At 44.6% G+C, this 26307-nt stretch overlaps 1 protein-coding gene across 1 annotated transcript in view; it reads left to right on the plus strand.

The window, feature by feature from the left end:
• LOC137385155 (NACHT, LRR and PYD domains-containing protein 3-like) overlaps positions 1 to 26307 on the plus strand; it is a 105303-nt gene that overhangs the window by 36117 nt on the left and 42879 nt on the right. The window contains exons 3-6 of the mRNA XM_068060100.1: positions 1362 to 1457; positions 8455 to 8621; positions 15977 to 16127; positions 16233 to 16298. Of these exons, the coding sequence (XP_067916201.1) occupies positions 1394 to 1457; positions 8455 to 8621; positions 15977 to 16127; positions 16233 to 16298 (448 nt within the window). The 5' untranslated portion in view covers positions 1362 to 1393. The remainder of the gene's footprint in view (positions 1 to 1361; positions 1458 to 8454; positions 8622 to 15976; positions 16128 to 16232; positions 16299 to 26307) is intronic.

Here is a 26307-nt window from a genome sequence, read left to right on the forward strand (position 1 = left end):
AAATGTGGAGGAGCACTTTGACTAAGAGCAACTGCAAGTGAACCCCAGTGGCACAGCGGTTAGCACCATAACCTCACAGCTCCAGGAACCCGGGTTCAGTTCTGTGTGCTGCCTGTGCGGAGTTTGTCAGTTCGCCCAGTGACTTTGTAGGTTTCTTCTGGGTGCTTTGGTATCTTCCCACATGACAAAGACTTGTGGGTTGATAAGTAAATTGGCCATTGTAGAAATTACCCCCAGTGTAGGTAGGCTGTAGGAGATTTGAGGGAAGGTGGGGATTTAAGAGGGAAAATGGGTTTAATGGAGGCTTAGGCTAAATGGGTGGTTGATGGTCAGCACAGTCTTGGTGGGCCAAAGGATCTGTTACAGTGCTGTATGACTCTATGAAGTTTGTGGGCAATTACAGACATAGTGGACCCCTCAAGAGTCACCCAGTGTCTGCATAGAAACATCTTCAATCCACAAAGCTGCAAGAAGATATCCAGGCAAATTGTGAATGGGTTCAGGTGGTAGAAATCTGGCCCACTGCTGCAATAGAGGAAGAAGTTCCGTGTCCTCACATTGATACCTAATGTAAGCATAATAACTCACTACACCATTACTCTTTCCTTATCCTTGTGTTACCTTTTTTTTCTTCTTTCATGGGATGTGGGCAGAGTTGGCTGAGGTGAGGGTTCTTGTGAGGGTGCAGAGGAGATTTACCAGAATGGTCCTAGGGATGAGGGATTTTAGTTACAAGGTTATTTTGGAAAAGCTGGGTTTGTTCTCGTTAGAACAAAGGAGATTGATAGGAGATTTAATAGAAGTGTCCAAGGTTATGATAGGCTTAGATAAGTTAGACAAGTAACATTTGTTTCCATTAACTGATGGTACAAGGACTGGCGGACACAGATTAAAGGTTTTGGGCAAGACATGCAGGGGAATATGAAGAAGAACTTTTTTACACAGTGAGTGGTAATGACCTGGAACTCGTTGCTCACAATAGAGGAGGTGGAAGCGGAGACAACCAATGACTTCAAGAGGAAATTGAATGGCCACTTCTGGGAAATAAACTTTGAGAGCTATGGGGATCAAGTAGGGGAGTGGGACTGACTGGGTAGTTCCGTGGAGAACTGGCAGGAACTAATTGGGTTGAATTACCTCCTTCTGTGTCATAAATAATTCTATAATTCACTGGGCAGCTGTTTGTGTTATGTCTGATGTGGAGAGTTGATCATAACGCTCGAGAATTATTCGGTCCCAGAGCTAACAGCTATTGTACTAATGGGGGAGGAGGGACTGATATCATGTTTAACAAGGCACTGTTCTACCTCTCATTTTCATATTTCTGTGTAACCTTCCTATTAATATTGTATTTATTACAGAATATCAGAATCTGGGAACGCCTGTCACCACCATGGCTGAAGGTTCAAGCAGGGGAGAAGATCCAACATCTTCAACAAGAATGAGAATGGACACAGGTAGGTTCACAAAATACTTTAAATATAATTTCTGTCCTGATAAAGGTATCCAGGTCTTGAGCAGGAAGCTGCAGCTCACATAGGAAGAGGGAACAGGACAGGGACTGAGTGAGTGATCATCTAGAGGAGCATCATATTGACAGGTGGACGGAGCCCCTGAGCACTGGAACTGTCCAGTAGATACCTGGTATTGGGACTGTAAGGGGGATAAAGAAATAGGCAGGATTTTCCATCCGGGGGAAGGAAACAGTGGTTGGGATTGTTTCCGTGTGCCAAACCCGCCCACGGGGGAAGGAGTCACAAGCCCTAGTTTGTGCCAGACAGTTAATGGCCAGAGAGGGCAGGCTCACCGTCTAATTAATGACAGCAGACAGACTGTCGAAGCTGGAGGGTCTGTCAGAGACCGTCGAGCTTGAAAGGAGTAGCAGGCTGTAATAGAGGGTGATGATGCTTCAAAATGGAGGCACCCTCTCTATCCTCAACTTTTCCAAACTTAAATTTAAAAATAATGGATCTTGCAGCCAAGCCACCACTGTTAGTGGGGGAACCCCTCTACTGGGCAGAGTGTGGCTGTTGCTTCACCCAAGCAGGCAGGGTGGGCCTCTAGACATTCCCGGAGTACTGGCCTTCCCGGTCTGCCGCTGGGAGGCTGCCTCCAGGCAGTTAAACTGGCTCCTGCTGCCTGCAAGGATCTGAAGGCCAAATGGAAAATCCCAATTGACCTCCTTTAATTGCCCGCAATAGGCTCTTCGTGAACTAGTCAGCTAACCGTCACATATGGTGGGGTAGTCCTGCTGCCCCCTCCCTCACCCCCATCCCATCGCCACGAAAATGGCCTGAAGCCAGGATGGAGCTGAGGAACCAGTGTGCCAGATGGAGGGGCTATTTTAGCACCCTCCCATCCACATCCAATCCCAGCCCGGAAAGGGGTTTAAATCAAGCCCAGTGGGGTGCAGCGCGGGGCTGGGTGAGTGGGTTAAGGTGCAGGGCAAGGTGAGTGGGTTAGGGTGCGGAGCTAGGTGAGTGGGGTGAGGTTGCGGGGCTGGGTGAGTGGGTTAAGGTGCAGGGCAAGGTGAGTGGGGTGAGGTTGCGGGGCTGGGTGAGTGGGTTAGGGTGCGGAGCTCGGTGAGTGGGGTGAGTGTGCGGGGCTGGGTGAGTGGGTTAGGGTGTGGAGCTCGGTGAGTCGGGTGAGTTTGCGGGGCTGGGTGAGTGGGTTAAGGTGCAGGGCAAGGTGAGTGGGGTGCGGGGCTGGGTGAGTGGGATGCGGGGCTGGGTGAGTGGGATGGGTGCGGAGCTCTGTGAGTGGGGTGAGGGTGTGGGGCTGGGTGAGTGGGTTAAGGTGTGGAGCTCAGTGAGTCGGGTGAGGTTGCGGGGCTGGGTGAGTGGGGTACAGGCGCGAGGCTGTGTGAGTGGCATCTGGGTGCGGGGTCAGATTTGGAGAAGTGCAGAGATGTTGAAGGCTGGTTGGGGTGGAGATGTTTATGTTGATATCAGAAGCTTTGTTCTCATTCTGCAGCCTGCATTAAACATTGTGAAGACTGAGGACATGGTCTTCACCCACCGCTGTGAATTCTGTACCATCGTCAGTGACTCTATCCCCGTCCCAGACAATGTCTCGGATTGGACCAGACTGTTCATAACCTCAGTGTTCTGTTTGAGGCCTGGCTGAGCTTCCGAGACGATATTCTCTCCATCATAATGACCACTTCTTTCCACCTCTGTAACATTGTCCATCTTCACCCTGCTTCAGCCCATCTGCTGCAGATCCCCGAATCCATACTTTTATCACCGGTAGCCTCGATTTCCTGAGTAACTGTTCTCCTTTCATCTTTCGTAAATGCAAGTGAATCAAAATCCCTGCTCGCTGATCACCCTGCCATTCTGAACCTGTATTGAATCCCGGTTCCCAAGGACCTGCAAATTAAACCTCTCAACCTCATTTAATCGTCTTTATGGTCTCATCTCTCCCTGTCTCTGTAACCTCCTCCAGCCCTGCAATCCCTCCACCATCTGTAACCTCCTCCAGCCCTGCAATCGCCCCACCATCTGTAACCTCCTCTAGCCCTGCAATCCCCCACCATCTGTAACCTCCTCCAGCCCTGCAATCGCCCCACCATCTGTAACCTCCTCTAGCCCTGCAATCCCCCACCATCTGTAACCTCCTCCAGCCCTGCAATCCCCCACCATCTGTAACCTCCTCCAGCCCTGCAATCCCCCCACCATCTGTAACCTCCTCTAGCCCTGCAATCCCCCCACCATCTGTAACCTCCTCCAGCTCTGCAATCCCTCCACCATCTGTAACCTCCTCCAGCTCTGCAATCCCCTCCAATCACTGAACCCCGCTCTTACTCCAACTCTGACCACTTTTACATTTCACCCTCTCCTCACCCATCTGTGTTGGTTGTACTTTGAGTTGTCCCAGCTCTCTGCTCGGCATTGCCGTCCTTAAACCTCTCAACCTCCTTCTTCTCAATCTGGACTCTCCTATAATTCAGATCTTTGCCCAATATATTGTCCACTGCTGGTTCTACCTCCCTTTATTCAGAGTCTATCTTTTGTCTGATTCAGCTTCTGTGAAGTGCCTTGGGATGTGTTTCAATGTTTAAAATGCTGTGGAAATGTAAGTTGTTGAGTTTTTATTATACCAGTGTCAGTACGAGTGAAACAGCAGAGAAGTGATTTTTACTTTGTCTCAAACCTGGTTATAAATTACTGCTGGAGAATAACTTGAACTGTAGTTTGGTGATATTATTGATCTGAGACGGAATCACTGAGCAAAACACTCCAGTCTGCTTAACAAGAGCATTATCAATGCAAAAAATGACACTGAGACACAGAATGAGATATCAGAGCACAGGACCAAAGCCTGGTCAAAGAGGTCGGTTTTAAGGAGAATCTTAAAGGAGGAGAGAGTGTTAACGAGGTGGAGAGGATTAGGAAGAGAATTCCACAGTTTAAGGCCTTGGTAGCTGAAGGCACATCCTCCCATGATGGAGCATTTAAAATCAGGATGCACAATGTGCCAGATTTGGAGAAGTGCAGAGATGTCAAAGGCTTGTAAACTAGAGGAGGTTACAGAGATAGGAAGGGGGAGGTTGTGGAGGGATTGGAAAAGCAAGGATGTGGATTTTAAAATTGAGGTGTTGTCAGACTGGGAGGCAATGTACATCAGCAGCCACAGGTGATGGGGAAATGAGACTTGGTGCAAGTTAGGATAGGAGCAACAGAGTTTAGGAACATTAGTAAGGTAAAGCTGCGTGTCATTGACAGGAGCACAGGAACATAGGAGTAGCTATTCAGCTCATCAAGCCTGCCCACCATTCAATATGATCATGGCTACTTATCCACTTCAATGCCCCTTTCCCACATTTTCCCCATATCCCATATGTCATTTGTATTTAAAAATCTGTCAATCTCTGCTTTAAACATACTCAATGACTGAGCTTCCACATCCCTCTGGGACAGAGAATTCCAAAGATTTACAACCCTCTGAATGAAGACATTTTTCCTCATCTCTGTCCTAAGTGGCTTCCCCCTTATTTTGAAATTGTGTCCCCTGGTTCTAGACTCCCCAACCGGGGAAAGATCTTAGCTGCATCTACCCTGTCTATCCCTTTAAGTGTTTTGTAGGTTTCAATTACATACCTCTCATTCTTCGAAACACTTCTTCGATTAAAGGCCCAGTTTCCCCAATCTCTCTTCATAGGACAGTCCTGCCATCCTGGGAAGTAGTCTGGTTAATCTTTGTTGCCCTCCCTCTATGGCAGTAATATCCTTCCTAAGGTAAGGGGACCAAAACTGCACACAGTACTCCAAGTGCGGTCTAACCAAGGTTCGATACAATTGAAGCAATACTTCACTACTCCTGTTCTCAAATCCTCTTGCGATAAAGGATAACATACCATTAGCCTTCTTAATTGCTTGTTGCACCTGCATGTTAGCTTTCGGTGACTTATTGACAAGGACACCCAGGTCCTTTTGTACATCTACACTTTCTAATCTTTTACCATTTAAGAAATACTCTGCACGTCCATTCTTCCTATTAAAGTGGATAATCTCACATGTTTCCACATTATATTCCATCTGCCACATTCTTGCCCACTCACTAAGTCTGTCCAAATTCCCTTGAAGCCGCTTTGCACATTCCTCACCACACATTCCGACCTAGTTTTGTGTCATCCGTGAACTTGGAAATATTACATTTGGTCCCCACATCCAAATCATTGATATATATTGTGAACAGCTGGGGCCCAAGCACTAATCCCTGCGGTTCCCCACTAATCACGGCCTGCCAATGCGAGAATGACCCGTGTATTCCTACTCTCTGCGTTATGCCAGTTTAATCCGTGCCACCATATTCCCTCTTATTCCATGTGCTTTAATTTTGCTAACCAATCTCTTGTGGGGAACTTTATCGAAAGCCTTCTGAAAATCCAAGTATACCACATCCACCGACTCCATTTATCTATTCTGTTAGCAACATACTCAAAAAACTCCAACATGTTCGTCAAACATGATTTTCCATTCATTAATCCATGTTGACTATGCCCAATCAGATCATTATTACACAACTATTGACATCATTTAGAATAGATACTAGCATTTTCCCAATGGTTGATGTAAGGTTAACAGGTCTGTAATACCCTGTTTGCTATTTCCCTCCCTCCTTAAATAGTGGGATGACATTTGCGACTTTCAAATCTGCAGGAACCGCTCCGGAATCTATAGAATTTTGGAAGATGATCACCAATGCATCCACTATCTCCATAGCTACCTCTTTCAACACTCTTGGATGTAGAATATCAGGTCCTGGGAACTTATCACCCTTCAGCCCCATTAAGTTCTCCAATGAAACCTTCTTATTAATATGAAGACTAATTGCCTTTGATTCCTCATTCCCCCTAATCCCTTGGATCTCTAATTCTGGGAGATTTCTTGTATCTTCCTCAGTGAAGACAGACAGAAAGTAATCATTTAGCTTCTCTGCCATTTCTCTATTCCCCATGATAAATTCTCCTGACTCTGCCTGTAATGGACCCAAATTTGTCTTAGCCAAACATTTACTTCTCGATGTATATGTGAAACCTAATCCTATGTTTTCGGATGATGTCGCCAAGGGGCAGCAAGTTGATGAAAAATAGAAGGGAGCTAATGATAGATCATTGGGGACTCCAGAGGTAATGGTGTAGGAACAGGAAGAAAAGCCAATGCCAGTGATTCTCTGACTATGATTTGATAGATAAGAATTAAACCAAAAACCACTGACACATTTCCACCCAGCCTGGCCGATGGAGGATGATGGTGTGGCCAACCGTGTCAAAGGCTGCAGACAGGTTGAGAAGGATTACAGTAAATCATATACCACTGTCAGAGTCACAGAGGATGTTATTTGTGATTGTGATAAAAGCTCTTTCAGTACTGTGGCACTGTTGGAAATTTAATGGGAGGGATTCGAACATGGACTTCCGGGAAAGATGGGCATGGATTTGGGAGGCAACAACATGTTCAAGGACTTTGGAGAGCAAAGGGAGACTGGAGATGGGGCAAAAGTTTACAAGGACAATAGGGGTCAAGATGGACTTTTTGAGGAGGGGGTGATAACAGCGGATACATTGTGAAATAACCGTTAAATCTGTCACCTATATCTTCATGGCATTATGTGAGATTGTAAATTCCTGAAGATATTTCTAAAAACAAATTGCTGTGCAACATCTCACTGTTTAAAGTTCTTGTTTCAAGTCTTTCACATTTTTATGTATCCATCCAACTGTCCTCTTTTATATTTGTTCATGGATGTCAAGATCAACTTTATTGGCCTTGGGAAGGTGTTGTTGAGCCACCTCCTTGAACCTTGCAGTCCATCTGGTGCGTGTACACCCACACTGTTGTTAGGGAGGGAGTTCCAGGATTTTGATCCAGTGACAGTGGAAGAATGGCGATATCATTCCAAGTGAGCATAGTGTGTGGTTTGGAGGGGAACTTCCAAGTGTGCAAGTGGCTGCTGCCCTTGTACTTGGTGGTGGAGGTTATGTGTTTGGAAGGCGATGTCGAAGAAGCCTTTATGAGTTATGGTACAGACCACTGCAACTGTACGCCAATGGTAGAGAGAGTGAATATTTAAGATCGCAGATGGGGTGCCGATCAAGTGGACTGCTTTATCTTGGATGATATCAAGCTTCTTGAGTATTGTTGGAGCTGCACCCATCCAGGCAAGTGGAGAGTATTCCATCACAGTTCTGATTGTGCCATTTAGATGGTGGACAGGCTTTGGGGAATCAGGAGATGAGTCACTCGCTGCAGAATTCCCAGCCTGCAATTTGTTTTTATAGCCATGGTATTTATGTGTCAGGTACAGTTAAGTTTCTGGTCAATGGAAATCCCTTGGATGTTGATGGTGAGGGATTCAGTGATGATAATGCAATTGATCATCAAAGGGAGATGATTAGGTTCTCTCTTTGGTGCTGATCATAGCCTGGCACTTGTGTGGCACAAATGTTACTTGCCACTTCCCATGCCAAGCCTGAATTTGTCCAGGTCTTGCCTGCGGGCACGGACTGTTCCAGTACCTGAGGAGTCGCGAACGGAAAAGGAAGAAAACACATTTTTCAGTTGGTTTTACAGACTATCAAGAATGGAGATGAGATGGAGGGGGAGGGGGTGGCATGGATTGTGGAAAAACTCCTGGAGTCTGTTTCGAGTTTGAACTAGTGACCATTCAGAGACACAGGAGGTGGCTTGGGGAGTGGGGTTCAGGTGCAGATCTGGGAAGCTGGAGCTGATAAGTTGAAGGTCAGTCATGTTTGACAAACTTGGCTCCTGTTTTTAAGAAGTGACTATACAAGTCAGTGGAATGTGATACATGTGGTGTTTCTGGGTTTTCAGAAGTTGTTTGCTAATGTGGCTCACGGGAGGTTTCAGCTGTTTGGTATCAGAGGAAATGTAACAGTCCGGATAGAATACCAATAATGTGTTTAATTTTCTCCATTTGTGTTCACAGATCCGAACTCCACAATCACTGAATTCCTGACAAAGTACGACGATTACCAGCTGTTCAAGTTGATGAAATTCTACCAGGACAGACTAGAACAGGTGATTGAAGAAGGAGTGGAGGGACTCAGTCTCATATTAACAGGCGAGGACCATTTCACTGGACAAGAGTATCAAGTAAGTGGGAGGGATACAGAATGAGATTAATTTATTCTAACATTACAGAACTGATGGAATACAGCAACATGGGAACATTGGAAATTCTGGTTGAAAAATAACCTAGGTCTGACTCACCTTCTAACATCCAGGCAGTCATATACTGCACTGATAATGGAGTTGTTAACTGATTTCTGAAGGAAATTGGATGGGCAGGTGAAGGAAATAAACTCGCAGAGCTACAGAGATCGAGCGGGGGAGTGGGACTGACTGCATTGTTCCATGGAGAGCTCGCATGGACTTGATGGGCTGAACAGCCTCCTTCTGTGCTGCAATTGACTCAGTCGACCCCGCAAATTCCTCAATACCACCTAAAGAGTTGTAACAATATTTGACAGAATTTGTAACACAGTTTAGTCAAACAACAGGCTGACATGGGCATGATTCTGTGAATATGACCATCAATAAACATCCCAGATCCCTCCATTACTATTCACAGGTCTGTCCTTTCCCACCAGATAGACTGACGGGAGATGGTGGCCCAGTGATATACAGTAAACAGGGTTGGTCCTGAGAGTCCCCAGCTTTGATTCTGGACCTTGTGAAATCTCATGGCATGAGGTGAGACATGGACAAGGAAACCTCTTGCTGATTATTGTCCTCTCTCAGTTGATGAATCTGTATTCCACCATGTCACCTGGAGGAAGCAAGGCCACAGAATTTACTCTTGTGAGGGTTGATGGTGGAGAGGGTAGTGCTGGGGAACTTCAATATCCATTATCGAGTGGCTCAGTAGAACCACTACTGACCGAGCTGGCCAATCCTGAAGGACATGTCTGCCAGACTGGGATTGCAGCAGATGTCAAGAGAGTCAACACGAGGGAAGAATCTACTTGTCTTCACCCATCTACCTGTTGCAGATGCATTTGTCCATGACCATAATAGTAGGAGTGATCACCCCACCTTATGGAGATGAAGTCACGTTTTCGAATTGGAGACACCGCCATCATATCGTGTGGCAGTATCACCATTCTAAATGTGATAATACAGAATAGATCGACCATCTAAAACTGAGCATCCATGAGGTGCTGTGAACCATGAACAGCAGCATAATTGTATTTCACCACAATCTGTGACCTCATGCCTTGTGTATTCCTCACTCTGCCATTAGCATCAAGCCAGGGGACCAACTCTGGAGACAGTGTCAGGAGCAGCACCAGGCATATCTAAAAATGAGGTGCCAACCTGGTGAAGTTACAACACATCAATACATGTATGCTGAACAGAGAAAGCAGCATGCTATAAATAGAGTCAAATAATCCCACAACCAACGGATCATAAAACTTTACAGTACTGCCACTCCAAGTCATATAGTGATGGACAATTAAACAACTAACTGCAGAGGTTCTTCCACGAACATTTCCATCCTCAATGATGGCGGAGACCAGGGCATGAAAGACAAGGTTGAAGCATTTGCAGCCATTTTCAGCCAGAGGTGCTGAGTGGATCTCGGCCTCCTCCTGAGGTCCACACCTTCACAGATGTCAGTCTTCAGCCAATGTGAGTCACCCTACGTGATAAAGGAATGGCTGAGCGCACTGGACACAGCAAAGTCTACGGGCCCCAACAATATCCTGACTGCACTGCTGAAAACTTGTGCTGCAGAATTAACCAGATCTCGAAGCTGTCCCAACATTGGCATCATACCTGACAAATTGGAAAAAATTGCCCAGGTATTTTATTTTATTTAGAGATACAGCACTGAAACAGGCCCTTCGAGTCTGTGCTGACCAAGAACCACCCATTTATACTAATCCTACGGTAATCCCATATTCCCTGCCACCTACCTACACTAGGGGCAATTTACAATGGCCAATTTACCTATCACTTGCAAGTCTTTGGCGGTGGGAGAAAACCAGAGCACCCAGCGAAAAACCACACAGTCACAGCGAGAACTTACAGACTCTGCACAGGCAGTACCCAGAATTGAACCCAGGTCCCTGGAGCTGTGAGGCTGCGGTGCTACCACTGCGCCACTGTCCGGCTCGACAAAACGCAGAACAAATCCAATCTGGCCAGTTACTGCCCATTAGCCCACTCACAATCAGCAAAGTGATGGAAGGGGGCGCCAACAGTGCTTTCAAGTGGAACTTACCAATAACCTGCTCATCGACGCTCATCCACCAGGGGCACTTGGCTCCAGTCCTCATTACGGCTTTGGTTCAACCTTGGCTAAAATAACTAAATTCCAGAAGAAAGGTGAGAGTGATTGCCCTTGACATCAAGGCAACATTTGACCAAGTATGTCACCAAAGAACCCTAGTAAAATTTAAGCCAATGGGAATCGGAGAGGTGGGGGGGGGACTCTCTACTGTTTGGAGTCATACCTAGCACAAGGGAAATTGGTTGTGGTTGTTGGAGGCTAATCATCTGAGCTCCAGGACATCACTGCAGGAGTTCCTCAGGGCAGTGTCCTCGGCCCAAACATCTTCAGCTGCTTCAGCGATGACCTTCCTTCAATCATAAGGTCAGAAGTGGAGATGTTCGTTGATGATTGCACAGTGTTTAGCACCATCCGCAATTCCTCAGATACTGATGTAGTCTGTGTAGAAATACAACAAGATCTGGACAACATTCAGGCTTGGGCTGATAAATGGCAGGTAACATTCCTGCCACACAAGTGACAAGCAATGGCCATCTCCAACAGGAGATATTCTAATCGTCTCCCCTTGTCATTTAATTGCATTACCATTGCTGATTCCCCCACTATCAACATCCTGGGAGTTACCATTGACCAGAAACGTAACTGGACAAACCGTATAAATACTGTGGCAACATGGTCAGGTCAGAGGCTGGGAATTCTGCGGTGAGTGACTCACCTCATGACTGCTCAAAGTCCACCATCAACAAGGCACAAGTCAGGAGGGTGATAAAATACTCTCCACTTGCCTGGATGTGTGCAGCTCCAACAAATATCAAGACGCTCGACACCATCCAGGACAAAACAGCTTGCTTGATTGGCACCCCATTTCCCAGCTTAAACATTCACTCTCTCCACCACCAATATACAGTGGCAGCAGTGTATACCATCTACAAAATGCATTGAAGCAACTCACCAAAGCTCCTTCGACAGTACCTTTCCAACACGTGACCTCTCCCTTCTAGAAGGACCAGGGAAACGAGTGCAAGGGAACATCACCACCTGCAAAATCTCCTCCAAGTCACACACCATCCTGACTTGGAAATATATTGTCATTCCTTCATCGTCACTGGGTCAGAATCCTGGAACTCTAACAGCAGTGTAGGTGTACCTTCACCACATGGACTGCAGCGGTTCAGGAAGGCAGCTCACCCCCACCTTCTCATGGGTAATAAATGCTGGCCAGGCCAGAGGCATCCACATCCCATGAATGAATAAATAAAAACTGTCATATCTTAAATTACACTAACAGTGCATCTCAAAATGTTATTTTCTGAAATATATCTGTCTAATTCACATTTGAATGACTCAATACTAACTACAACCTCCCTAGGGAGTGTGTCCCACAGACTGACTGTTCACTCACTGTAATATTATTACGAGAGATTAGTTGTGAATTTACCCTCCTTGAAGCTCAGGCTGTGTCCTCTGTTTCTACTGTACTGGACAAAGTGAAACAGCAATCATATCACCTCTCAACATTCTCTTTTCCAGTGAGGACATTCCCAGATTACACAATAGTTCCTCAATTCCAACCACTCCCTTCTCTCAGTTATTCTAGTTGGTCAATAGCAATGTTAACGTTTGTGTATAATTCTGGTTGCCACAATACACAATCATTTAAGTGCAGTCACAGGAATGATTTTAGGAAAATAAAACCCCCCAGGTAGAACATCAGGAAATGTTACTCATTCACTGTAATTTTCTATCCACGTGCTCTTGGCGTAGAATGTTAGTCCCGAGGGGAATGCAAGGAAATTGTGATCATTGGTTCAGCAGCTTCCTGACCCTGTGGTCTTGGTGTGGAATGTTACTCCCCATGTTCCTTCTGTTCAATATTGGAAAGATTGACACCATCATCTGCGATCCCCACCACAAACGCTATCTCTTTACTTCTTGATTTTATTCCACTCCCTGGCCACTGCCTGAGACTGTCTGCGATTTTGGCATCCACCCTCAAGCTGAACTCCATATCTGATATTCTCTCCATCACAATGATCCCCTACTTCCATCTATGTAACCCTGCCAGTCACTACCCCTACTTCAGCCCATCTCCTGCTGAGCCCTCGTCCATGCTTCCAGACACGACTATTCCAATGTTCTCCTGCCCAACCTCCCACCTTATACACTCTGTAATCTTCAGCTACTCAGAGTCTGCTGCCTGTACCCTGTCCCCTCCAGGTCTCATTTCTGATATCACATGTGTGTTCACATACCTAGAATGGCTTCCAACCCTCAAACCTTCAATTTAAAACTATTTCTGTTTAAATAACTTGCTGGCTTGATACTTCCAATCACTGTAACCTTCTTCAGTACTCATACTACTGGAATTTTCTATTACTCTGACCCTGTCCTCTTGTGCAGCCCTTCCTTCACACCACCACTGGTGACCAAGCTTTCAGTTACCTTGGGCCCCATGCTCTGAAATTCACTCCTGAAACCGATCCCCTTCCCCTCCTTCTTAAAATTATCTTTTCTTTTAACATTTAGTCAGCTGTGGCAATTTATCCTGCTTTGTCTCGGGCCTGTTGTTTGATTCTGTCCCTGTGAAACATCTTGGGTTGTTTCTCGACATTAAAAGTCCTATATTAAATGTAATTTGTTGATAGAAGTCCTGACTATCCATTGCTGGATATGTTCTCCCAGTTACTGAGGTTTCATACTGGCAGTGGGTGTACAAAACATTGAGTATCTGACATTTCAGTTACTGAGGGGAATATATACGGAGTGATTGGATTTTCAGTATTATTATTATTGGTCGATTCTCCTGACTGATAAATCATCAGTGGTTGTTTCAATTGGTTGGTGGTAATTTCTCAGACAGTTTTCTCGCTGCTTCCCTCAGTTTAGAGACGTCCCTTCCCTATCACTTAGAATCATAGAATGTTTAAGGCACATAAAGGGGCCACTTAGCCCATTGCATCTGTGCCATCTGAAAAACGCTCCACCTATTCGAATCCCGCCTTTCAGCATTTGATTCGTAGCCCTGCAGAGTATGGCACCTGAGGCGCATATCCAGACTCCTTTTAAATGAGTTGAAGGTTTCTGCCTCAACTATCATTTCAGGCAGTGAGTTCCAGACCCCCACCACCCTTTGTGTGAAAACATCTTTTCTTCAGCTCCCCTCTAATTTTCCTACCAATCACTTTAAATCTATTCCCCCTTGTCACTGACCTCTCTGCTAAGGTGAAGGGACTCTCACAGTACTCAAGTTGTGGCCTAACCAATGTGTTGTACAGTTCCACCATAACCTCCCTGCTCTTGTATTCTATACCTCAGATAATAAAGGAAAGGATTCAATAAGCATTTTTATCCACCTTATTGACTTGTCCTGCTACCTTCAGGGATCTGTGGACATTCATTTCAAGGTCCCCCACTTCCTCTACATTTCTCAGTGTTTTCCCATTTACCGAGTATTCATTTGCCTTGTTTGACCTCCCCAAATGCATCACCTCACACCTTTCCAAGTTGTATTCCATTTTCCACTTTTCTGCCCGGACCATCAATATCTCCCTGCACGTACAGCTACCCTCCTCGCTATCTACCATACTACCAATCTTTCTGTCATCTGCAAACTTCTTGATCATGCCCGCAACATTTACCTTCAAATCATTAATATGCATACAAAAAGTAGGGGACCCAGTACTGAGGCCTGTGGAACTCCACTGGAAACAGCCCTCCAGTCGCTAAAGCACCCGTCAACAATTACCCTTTGTTTCCTGCCACTGAGACAATTTTGTATCCACCTTGCTGCATTTTCCTGGATCCTATGGCATTTTGATTTTTTTAACCAGTCTGTAATTTCTGACCTTGTCAAAAGCCTTGCTAAAATCCATGTAGACCGCATCAACTGTACTAGCCTCATCTATCTTTCTTGTTACTTCTTCCAAGATTCCGATCAAGTTGGTCAACCAAGATCTTCCCTTAACAAATCCACTGACTATCCTTGATTAACCTGTGCCATTCTAAGTGACAGTTTATCCTGTCTCTCAGAAAATATTACAATAATTTGCCCACTGCTGAGGTTAGACTGACTGACCTGTAATTACTCGGTCTATCCTTCACTCCCATTTTAAACAGAGGTACAATGTTAGCAGTTCTCCAAACCTCCAGCACCACAGCTGTATCCATTGAGGACTGGAAAATGATGGTCAGACACTCTGCTATGTCTTCTCTTGCTTCTTTTAATAGCCTAGGATACATTTCATCTGGTTCTGGTTATTTATCAACTTTCAAGGATGCTAATCCCATTAATACTTCCTCTCGCTCTATGTTTATTACATCCAATACTTCACACGCTTCTTCCTTAACTACAATAGCTGCATCATCCCCCTCTTTTGTGAAGACAGACACAAAGCATTCATTAGGAACCATACCGATATCTTTTTCCCCTACACATAGGTTACCTTTTTGGTCTTTTATGGGCCCTACTCTCTCCTTAGTTATCCTCTTATTCTTAAGGTATTGATAAAACATCTTTTGGTTCCCCTTGATTTTGCTTGCAACTATTCTCTCATCGCTTCTCTTTGCTTTCTAATTTCCTTTTTGATTTCACCCCTCCACTTTCTGTACTCCTCTTGGCTTTCCATAGTTTTGAATTCTCGGTGTTGGACATAAGCTTTCCTTTTCTGCCTTATCTTACCCTGTCCGTTCCTTGACATCCATGGGGCTCTAGATTTGGCCATTTCAGCCTTTTTCTTTGTGGGAACTTGTTTACTCTGAACCCTTGAATCTCCCCTTTGAAAGCCTCCCACTGCTCTGACACTGATTTACCTTCAAGTAGTTGTTTCCAGTAAATGTTTGCTTATTCACTCCTCAGTTTAGTAAAATTGGCCTTGAGTTTTGATTCGCTGCTGCTTTATTTCGGAGTGAATCACAAAGTGTGACAGCAGGAAATAAGTGTGAGAACCAAGTGGATCATATTGTCAATCAGTATCTGATGTCATGTCAAACTAATCACATTAAAACTATTGCCGATTCTCAGTGATACCTCACTCTCCGAGAGCAATACTTCTGATTTTGAATTTAGTTTTATCACATTTATTTGCCATTAATGTCTGAATCAAGATGTTTACAGAATATTCAGCCCATGTTCAGAATGGATCAGTACCTGGCCCAGTGACTGCTTTCTGTGCTCAAAACTGAGAATTCATATATTCATTATTATTCTTTACAGAAAGTCACTGAGCTCGTGGAGAAGGGAAACTGGGCAGACAGTTCCAAACTTCTCCTAAATCTGGTGGTGGAGAAAGGCTCTCGGGCCCGAAGGCTGATGTCGGAATCCTTTGTGAAGTTGGATAAAATACTGAAAGGCATACAGGAAGTCGGTACGGTAAACTCACACACAGAATTCAACTTCAGATTCAATCACTGCAGAATTTACTATAATATTACAGAAATCTGATTTCATGTAAATTAATTGATTTTAACAGGTTGTGATTTATTTGATTCTATGGATATCGCAAGAGGTTTATCTGAAGTACCCAGTGACCTGAAAGGTAAGTGATTACATGGAGATTTCAAACTGTTTATTTTACTTCCGAGAATCAGAATGATTGACTGTAGCCATTTGTTTAAGAGATTGACAGAATCTGGGAATCAGAAAATCAAAGGCTGGAGAAACAAGATTGAACATTGTTTGGATTTGTTGTCAATTCTCAATTATTTTGCATAGATTCAAGTTACAATTCATATGATTTCTGTCATATCCTGTAAATATGTGAACATTGTATTTCACTTAATCCAGCTGCTGATCATTATTATTTCTGAAATCTTACACACATCTGGCAGGATCCTGATAAGCTGTGAATCTTAATACAAACCTCCTGTGTGCTGCACGGATGCTCTGGGCTCACAGTAAAGAGCAGTGCCTTGACCCAGATGTTAAAGGTTCCCAAGAAATATGTCCCACCGAAATGATGAACAGGAAGAGACCAGATGGTCCATCAAAACTACCTCACGCCACGAAAGAACGACCATTATGGCTAAACACTTCATCCCTCCCTCACCCCTTATCCCCACAAGACACCACCCCAACAGCCAAGCAAAAAACTGGAAACACCCAGAGCCAATATGGGAAAAAGTGCTCGGTAATATTCCTCTCTGACCTACGCCCACCCCCCCACCACCCCAGCCTATCGAATCCAATCCAGGTGATAATGCGGGCCACATTTTACCTGTAAAGACACTTATCTTCTATATTGTGAGGTCTCTGCCCCAGTCAGGAACCAGTCCATCTCCCTCTTGAAGGTATACAGAGAGTCAGCAGCCACCACAGCAGCTGGTAGCACATTCTAGAGCCTCATCATTCTTTGGTAAAGAAGAACCATCGAACATCCAGGAAAATAACTAAGGAAGGGGTCATGAAACCACTTACATAGTTTAAATGTGTGTTTGATGATCCTCCCAATCTGATGAACTAGAATAATCTATCAATAGAGATTCTATCCAGCCATTCAGTTATTCAATTGACCTATATCAGGTAGCCTGTCAGTCTGTGCTGCTCTACAATAAGTAGTCCAAGGTTCTTGAGCTTGCCTGAGTAGCTCATATTCCCTAAGCTGTCCTGTAGGACTTTTTGAATGGCACTATATCAACCATTGTGCAGGAGGACCAACATTTGTCACTGTGTCCAGATGTGTTCTGAACAGTGATGTGTACAGTGTCAAAGTGGTGTCTGATCTTTTATACTGAGTGGTTCTATGAATGCAGGCCAATACTTTGATAGTTTTAGCTATGATTTATTTGCATTGGTCATGAACCTTCAGTGATCTGTGTGCAATAACATCAAGATCTTTTCTTCTGTCCCGTGGTCTCTCAGTATTTCTCCCTGCAAATGATACCCGTGTCCTCTGCTGGCCCGACCAATATGGGTGGCACTACATTTAGCTAAATGGAATGCCATTTGCCATGCGTAGTTCACTCTCCTAGCACATCTACAATGTTTTTGGATCTGATTTCCCTCCTCGACCGTCTTAACCCTTGCACAGATGTTGATGTCATCTGTAAACCTACTTACCATACTCTCAACACCATTCCAGGTCATTAATAGAGACTGTGAAGATTAGCAGGTCTAGGACCGATCACTTGTAACATGTCTTCAACCTGAACCACATCCGTTAATTACAACATTTTGGTTTAGGATTGAAGACAATTCCTAATCCAAAGTTTCAAATTTCTACTGATACATCAAGATTCCATCTTCTGAAGTAACCTAGTGTGAGGAACCTTATCAAAGACTTTCTAAAAGTCCAAGTGGACAATGTGCACAGGATTTCCCTCCTCCACCATGCTAGTGACTTCCTCAAAGGAAAAACTCTGCAAAATTAGTTGGGCAGAAGCTGTTTATTTTTTCAGAAGCTCTATTATGAATTTCTATTGGTCCCTCCCTTTCCCTGTAAAAATAAAGGACATCTCTTCATATCCCATCTCGCATCTTCCCAATAAGGGCTGTCAGGCTCATCGGCCTATAGTTCCTTGGCTCTGATTTGTCTCCTTTCAAACTGTAAGGAAAGAGGTGGAGAAATGTGAAACATTAAAACGTTGTCATTTAAAAGCACAGAATGAGACGTCAGAAAGTATTTGATCCAATCTGAGAATATGTGTAGATGTTCACACAATAGAACATTAATCCATGGAGAAATGTGAAGAAAAAACAATGTTCATGGTGTCTGGGAAGTAAGTTCTTGGCTAACTTACCAATGACAGTGAAAGAGAGAATCTCATTCTACTCAAAGAATAATCCTTTAACTCCGGAGTTGTTTGTGAACCCAATGTAATGACTAACAGAAACATATTTTTTAAATGTCATAAAACTGCATTATAGGAAATTCGGATCAAAATTAAACATTGGTATAATTTTTGGTAGAGCAGTTCAAGTGAATTGCAAATCTTTTCTGCTCTAACATTACACTGTGTGAGGTTGGCAGTAGTTCCATTTCTAATTCGAATTAGGAACATAACAGGATTGTTATAAAACCGCAATCAATGAATGTATGTGTAAAACTGCTGAATAGGTGTTCACGATTCCTGAAACACAATATAGCAGGAAATGGTTAGAGACAGGAAAAGGCCTCTTGGCCCAAATAAGCTGTTCCTGTTCCAGAGATGAACAAACCTGTCCCTCCACTCAGTGTATCCATACAATGACCGTGAATTGTCTCTAGACCCCACTTACACTGCCCCTTTAGTGTCCTTCCCTGGTAACTGACCCCCTGCTCTATTACCCTTTAGGTGAACAAATTACCCTGATTTCCCTTCTTACTTCTAACTTTCAATTTTCTGTGTTATTGATTACTTTGGGAATTGTGAGCCTGTTTCCTGAACTAATGTTCTGAATTCCATTAAAACATTTCAATACCAAAGTCTCTTGCCTAAATAAAATATATTAAACTCCCTCACATTCTCCTCAACTAAACATCTAATAGATTAACCATTTTTCAGCATTCCGAAGGGACCATTCCCTCTGCGACATCCTAATCCACTCCTTAATCACCCCAACAACCTTTTCCCTTCCTGCGACACCAGTTCATTCAAGCACAAGAGATGCAACACCTTCCCTTTTACCGATTCCATTCCCACCATCCAGCGTCCCAAACACTCCTTCCAGGTGAAAGAGTGATTTACTTGTGCTTTTTCCAATTGCTCACAATGCAGCCACTTTTACACTGGGGAGACCAAACGCAGTTTGCATGACCATATTATGGGACACCTTTGATCAGGCTGCAAGAGTAACTGTGAGCTTCCAGTCGCCTATCATTTTAATTCTGTGCCGCCTACCATTTTAATGGTCGCCCTCATTCCAACTCTTAACTTTCTGTCTCGCTCCTACGCTGTTCCAATGAAACTCAATTGAAGCTCAAGGGACAGCACCTCAGCTTTCGATTAGGCACATTTACAACCTCCCAGTCTTAACACTGACTTTAACAATTTCATCTCCAAGTCTCCACCACCATTTTTCTGGACAGCAGCTATTGGGAATGATGCTGCTGATCCCATTCACACATCCTCGAGATCAGGGTTGTCCAACATACGGTCTGGAGCCAAGATCCGGCCCACCAAAGGTTTGCATCAGCCCGCGGATGTAAACTGTGCCCGAGCCGTTCCTCATCCTCACCAGGGTTCTGTGACTGGAGTTGTGAAATTTCCGTTGTCAGATCTCCTTTTAAACCATTGCGCTGTCAGTATGACAGCTGACAGCTGCTGACATCAGGAATCGTAGTTTCCCAACAGACTTAAGGTTTTCTGGAGAGTTCTGACATTTTGTGAGAAAAGCCCACCGGAAAACCCCAAGTCTGTTGGGAAACGGCTGTTCCTGATGTCAGCAGCTGTCAACTATGAGACTGACAGCGATCTTTATTAAAAGAACTAAGAAACCATCTGCTCAGTGTTCTGCTCTCTGCAACTGTGTGAGAGGGAGAGAGTGGGGGGAACAAGAAAGGTGGGGGGAACAGAGAGAGTGGGGGAACAGAGAGATAGAGGTGAGATCTAAGAGAGGGACAGAGAGAGAAAGGGCGAGAGGCAGAACAGGGGAGAGACAGAGAGAGGGGGGACTGAGAGAGAGAGGGACAGAGAGAGGCGGAAGAAACAGAGTGGGGGAACACTAGTCGGGGAACTGGGAAGACTGAGCGGGGAACATTGAGTCGGGAGTGGGGATCATTGGAGACATGGGGGTGGAGAGAGTGGGGTCGAGTTGGGGGGGGAAGGAGGCATAGAGGGGGGAAAAGGAGACAGCAAAGGAAACAGGCAGCTAGAGAGAGAGAGACAGACAGAGAGAGGAGAAACGGGGGAGAGACAGTGAAAGAGTTATTTACTTATGACACAAAAGGAGACCATTTGGCCCATAGGGTACATGCCGTCACTCCACGGAATTATGCAGCCAGTCCCACTGCCTAGTTCAATTCCCGTATCCATGCAAGTCCATTTCTTTCAGGTGGCCATCCAACTTCCTCTTCAAGTCATTGATCGTCTCCACTTCCACCACCCTTGTGGGCATTGAGTTTCAGGTCATTACCACCTGCTGTGTAAAAAAGTGCTTCCTCATATTCCCCCGGCATCTTTTGCGCAAAACTTTCATTCTGTGTCGCCTAGTCCTGCAGATGGCAGCGGGGGCGGGGTGGGGGGTTGTGGGTGGTGAGCGGGGTGGCGCGAGGGTGGTTGGTGGTGCTAGTGGGAAGAGAGAACGAGACACACACAGCACGGGGAGACGTGGGAGAGAGATCACGGTTTCTCCTGGCAGATGGATATCTATCTAGAATACGCTGCATCGCTACATCACGTGTGCGGGCAGAGATTGACTACATATGCAAGCAGAAACCATGCCAGATATGTCGTGAAATCAGTGTTCAATACAGTGACGAGAAAGTAAGTCAATAAATTAGTCTTCTCATTTAAAGCTTCTTCACAAAAATGCACATTTGTTGTCGTTTTCATTAGTAAACAATTTTTTTTAAGTCATTATCTTTCGAAATTTGCTCACTGCCACCCCGGGCCGAGAAAAAATCATAATGCTGCACTCTGCCTGAAAAGGTTGGACATCCCTGTTCTAGACCCACTCAAAAGCAATACACTGCAGTTGCTGGAAATATGAAGTAAAAGCAGAAAATGCTTTAAATACTCAGCAGGTCTAGCAGCATCTGCAGAGAGAGAAACACAGTTAATGTTTCAGGTTTGTGACCTTTCATCTTTTCTTCTTGTCCCATTATTATCTCATTTTGCCTGCACCATCATCCATTTTGTCATTTCATCTCCCTTCCCTCATAACCTATCACAGACCTTCCATTTTGTTCTTATTCCTCCCTCGCCTTTCCCTGCCTCTGTACTTGCATAATATCTGTTACATCTGTAGCTTTTTCCAGTTGTCAAACAGCAATTGACCTTAAACATTGGGTGGAATTTCATGCTCTCCGCCGTGGCGGGTATAGAGGTGGGAGAGCGTAAAATGAAGTGGGATGGTGTTGAGCAGGGCGGGGTTGTGGTGATGGTGGGGGAGGGCGCGGTGTGGTTGCTGCCATCATCCCGGCTCTGCTAAAATTCAGTCTCGAGCAGGAAGGACTGTGAATTGCCATCCATACCCACGGCCAATTGAGGCCCTTAACTGTGTAATTAACATCCAATTAAGGGCCTCTTTCTGCCGCAGCCACAATTGCCCGTGCAGGGGCGGCCCTGTTACTGCACGAGAAGCATGGTAGGAAAAAGAAGAGAAATTTCTCTGATGGGAACTGCAAAAATCCAAAATTATCAATTGTCCCGAAGCAGTTTTTCCCAGTGAAAATACAAATCTGGGTGCTCAGTTTCAGATGATGCAAGGTGGGAGGCTGACCAGGAGATCATTGGAATAGTCGTGTCTGGAGTTAACAAAACCATTGATGAAGGATCCAGCAGCAAATGAAGTGAAGTGGGGACAGGTGTTTATTGTGATGGTGAGGATATGGGATCAGAAGCTCAGTTAGAGTTCTGATAGGGTGCCCAGTGGAACTTATCTCCATTCACAGTCTGTTCATCACCCGATGTTAATAATCTAGATAACCTGTCCAAGGCCTACTGTAATAACAGTGGAAATGCTGACCACTCACAGTCTGTTCCTCTCCCACTGATATCCAATGTCCTATTTCCCATTGCTGCAGAAGATCAGCACCACTGACCATTGTGAAGATCGATCCACTAGAACATCTACTGTTGTAAACTAGGATCATGTGTGGATTTGTAATGAGATGTCTACAGTCTGGGGCAAGTCAGATAGTATTAACTATCAGAGGGAAAATATCACCTTCAGAGAAATCTTCAGGCTCAGGAAATATAAATCTGACAATTTTTTCAAGAGTATTCACTTTCAAGCGAGGTTTCCATTAACTAACTTTTCATTCTACTACACACCTCTATTGAAGCTTTGAATTAAACGTATCTATTCAGTAAAATGGTATTGAATCACAGAGTCACAGAATTGTTACAGCACAGAAGGAGGCCATTTGGCCCAATCATGTCCGCACCGGCTCTCAAAAAGCAACTCCTTCAGTCCCATTCCCGTGCCTTCTCGCTGTAACCTTGCGCATTCTTCCTTTGCATATAACTGTCTAATTCCCTTTTGACTGCTTCAATTAAACCTACCTCCACCACATAGTCAGGCAGCACATTTCAGACCTTAACCACTCGTTGTGTGAAAAGGTTTTCCTCATGTCACGTTTGCCGTCTCGTTCTCAATCCTATCACAAGTGGGAACACTTTCTCTCTATCTACTGTGTCCAGACCCCATGATTCTGAATACCTCTATCAAATCACCTCACAGTCTTCTCTTCCCCAAGGAAAACAGTCCTAACTTCTCCAATCTATCTTCATAACTTAAATTCCTCATCACTGGAACCATTCTCCTGAATCTTTTCTGTACTCTCTCCAATGCCCTCAAGTATTTCCTCAAGTGTGACAATACTCCAATTGAGGCCGAACTAGCGTCATCTACAAGTTCAACATAACCTCTTTGCTCTTGTACTCTATGCCCCTATTAATAAATCCCAGGATATTGTATGCATTATTAACCACTCTCTCAACCTCTTCTGCCACCTTCAATGGCTTATGCATATATGCATCCAGGTCGCTCTTCTACTGTACCCCTTTAGAATTGTACCCTTTATTCTACATTGTCTCTCCGTGTTCTTCCTACCAAAATGAATCACTTTACATTTCTCTGCATTGAACTTCATCTGCCACCTGTCTGCCCATTCCACCAACTTGTCTATGTCCTTTTGAAGTTCTGCACCATTCTCCTCACAGTTCACAATGCTTCCAAGCTTTGTATCATTTGCAAACTTTGAAATTGTGCCCTGTACACCAAGGTCTAAGTCATTAATATATATCAGGAAAAGCAAGGGTCCCAACACTGATCCCTGGGGACATCGACTACAAGCCTTCCTCCAGCCGAAAAACATCCATTAACCACTAGTCTTTTGTTTCTTGTCACTCAGTTAATTTCGTATCCATGTTGCTACCGTCCCTTTTATTCCATGAGCTACAAGTTTGCTCACATGTCTGTTGTGTGGCACTGTATCACACTCCTTTTTAAAGTCCATGTGCACCACATCAACAGCATTTCCCTCATCAATCCTCTCTGTTACATCCTCAAAAAACCCCAGCAAGTTAGTTAAACATATTTTTCCCTTAAGAAATCCAAGCAAGCTTTCCTTAAGTAACTCGCATTTGTCCATGTGACTATTAATTTTGTCCCACGTTATTGTTTCTAGAAATGTTCCCACCACCGAAGTTAAACTGACTATCCTGTAGTTGCTGGGCTTGGCTTCACACCCTTTTCTGAACAAGAGTGTAACGTTTGCAATTCTCCAGTCCTCTGGTTCCATCCCTGACTCTAAAGAAGACTGAAAAATTATGGCCTGTGCCTCTGCGATTTCCACACTCACTTCTCTTAGTATCCTTGGATGCATCTCATCCAGCCCTGGAGCTTTATCCACTTTACGTATAGACAGCCTATCTAATACTTCCTCTTTATCAATTTTAAACCCCTCTAGTGTCTGACCTACCTCCTCTTTCAACACTGCAAGGGTTGCATCTTCTTCCATGGTAAGGATAGATTCAAAAAAGCATTTAATACATCAGCTATGCCCTCTGCCTCCATGTGTAAATTCCATTTCTGGTACCTAATTGTCCCCACTCCTCCTTTTCGCACCATTGTACTATTTATGTGCCGATTAGAAAGCTTTGGAATTTCCTTGAATGCTAGTTGCCAGTCTCTTCATGCTTTCTCCTTCCTTCTCTTATTTGCTTTTTCACTTCTCTTCTGGACCATCTATATTCAGCCTGCTTCTCCATAGTATTTTCTACCTGGCATCTCTCATAAGCACACCTTTATCTTAACCTCGACCTCTTTTGTCATCCAAGGACCTCTGGATTTGTTTGGTCTACATTTCCCCTTCGAGGGAACATACCTTGGCTGTACCTGAACTATCTCTTCTTTGAAGGTAGCCTTTTGCTCATCTACCAGTCTTCCTGCCAGTTTTTGACTCCAATTTATTTGCCCCAGCTCCATTCTTACCCCATTGAAGTTAGCCTAACCCCAGTTGTTACCCCGGATTACTCTTTGTCCTTTTCCATAGTCAGCCTAAATCTTATGACACAATGATCACTATCCCCTAAATGCTCTCCGACTGATACTTGATTCGCTTGGCCCATCTCATTCCCAAGAAGCACATCTAGCAGTGCCTCCTTTCTCGTCGGACTATCAACATACTTTTGCAGATTTCTTTCCTGAACAAACTCCAGGAACTCTTGCCCTTCACTGCCTTTTATCCCAGTCTCTGTTTGCATAATTAATGTCCCCCATTACAACTACTCTAAAAGTTTTGCATTTTTCTGTAATTTCCTTGCAAATCCTTCCATATCCTTCCCACTGGCTGGTGGCCGATAGACAACACCGAGCAATGTAACTTCACCTTCTTTGCTCCTGAGCTCGAGCTAAACTGATGCTGTCCTCGACCCCTCTGGGACATCCTTTTTCTCCAACATTGCAATACTCTCCTTCATCAATACCGCCACCCCTCCCCTATTTTCCCTTTCTTATCTTTCCTGAACACCCTGCATCCAGGAATATTTAACACCCAGTCTTGCCCTTGTTTGAGCCAGGTCTCTGTTATAGCCATAACATTGTATTTCCACATGGCAATCTGCACCGGTATCTCACTAATCTTATGAAACAAACTCCGTGCATTCACCTATATGCACATTAACCCTGATTCAGGCTTTATTATTTTCTCCCTTACTCTGACCCCACCTAATAACATACCATTCCCTACTCTTGTGCTACCTATCTCCCCCAGTATTCTGTGTACCTTAGTATTCCTCTCTAATACTTGATCCTGGTTCCGACACCCCAGAGAAGTTACAGTTTTGCTTCCCTCCATTCCGAGCTCCCTCTCAGGTTCCCACCATCCCCCACCCCCCGACAATTTAGTTTAAGCCCTGCACAACAAGACTAGCAAATCGCCCTGCAGGGATATTCGTCCCAGTTCTGTTACGGTGCAACCTGTCCATCTTGCACAGGTCCCACCTGCCCCAGAACCGGTCCCAATGCCTCAGAAATCTGACACCCTCACTCCTACCCCAGTTCTCCAGCCACGTGTTCAATCATTCAGTTCTCCCATTCCTATGTTCACTTGCACGTGGGACTGGGAGCAATCCTGATATTGCTGTTGTTGAGGTCCTACTTTTTAATTTCCTTCCTAACTCCATAAGATATGCTTTCAGGACCTCGTCCTCCATCTTCCCAATGTCATTGAAGCCAATGTGGACCACAACCTCTGTCTGTTCACTCTCCCCCAGGAAAATGTCCAGCAGCCTCTCCGTGACACTCTTACCCTGGCACCAGTGAGGCAACACACCATCCTGGAGTCACATAGAACATAGAACATTACAGCGCAGTACAGGCCCTTCGGCCCTCTATGTTGCGCCGACGTGTGAAACCATCTGACCTACACTATTCCATTTTCATCCATATGTCTATCCAAT

Source organism: Heterodontus francisci, chromosome 28 (assembly GCF_036365525.1).
Source record: "Heterodontus francisci isolate sHetFra1 chromosome 28, sHetFra1.hap1, whole genome shotgun sequence".
Classification (NCBI taxonomy): Eukaryota; Metazoa; Chordata; class Chondrichthyes; order Heterodontiformes; family Heterodontidae; genus Heterodontus; species Heterodontus francisci.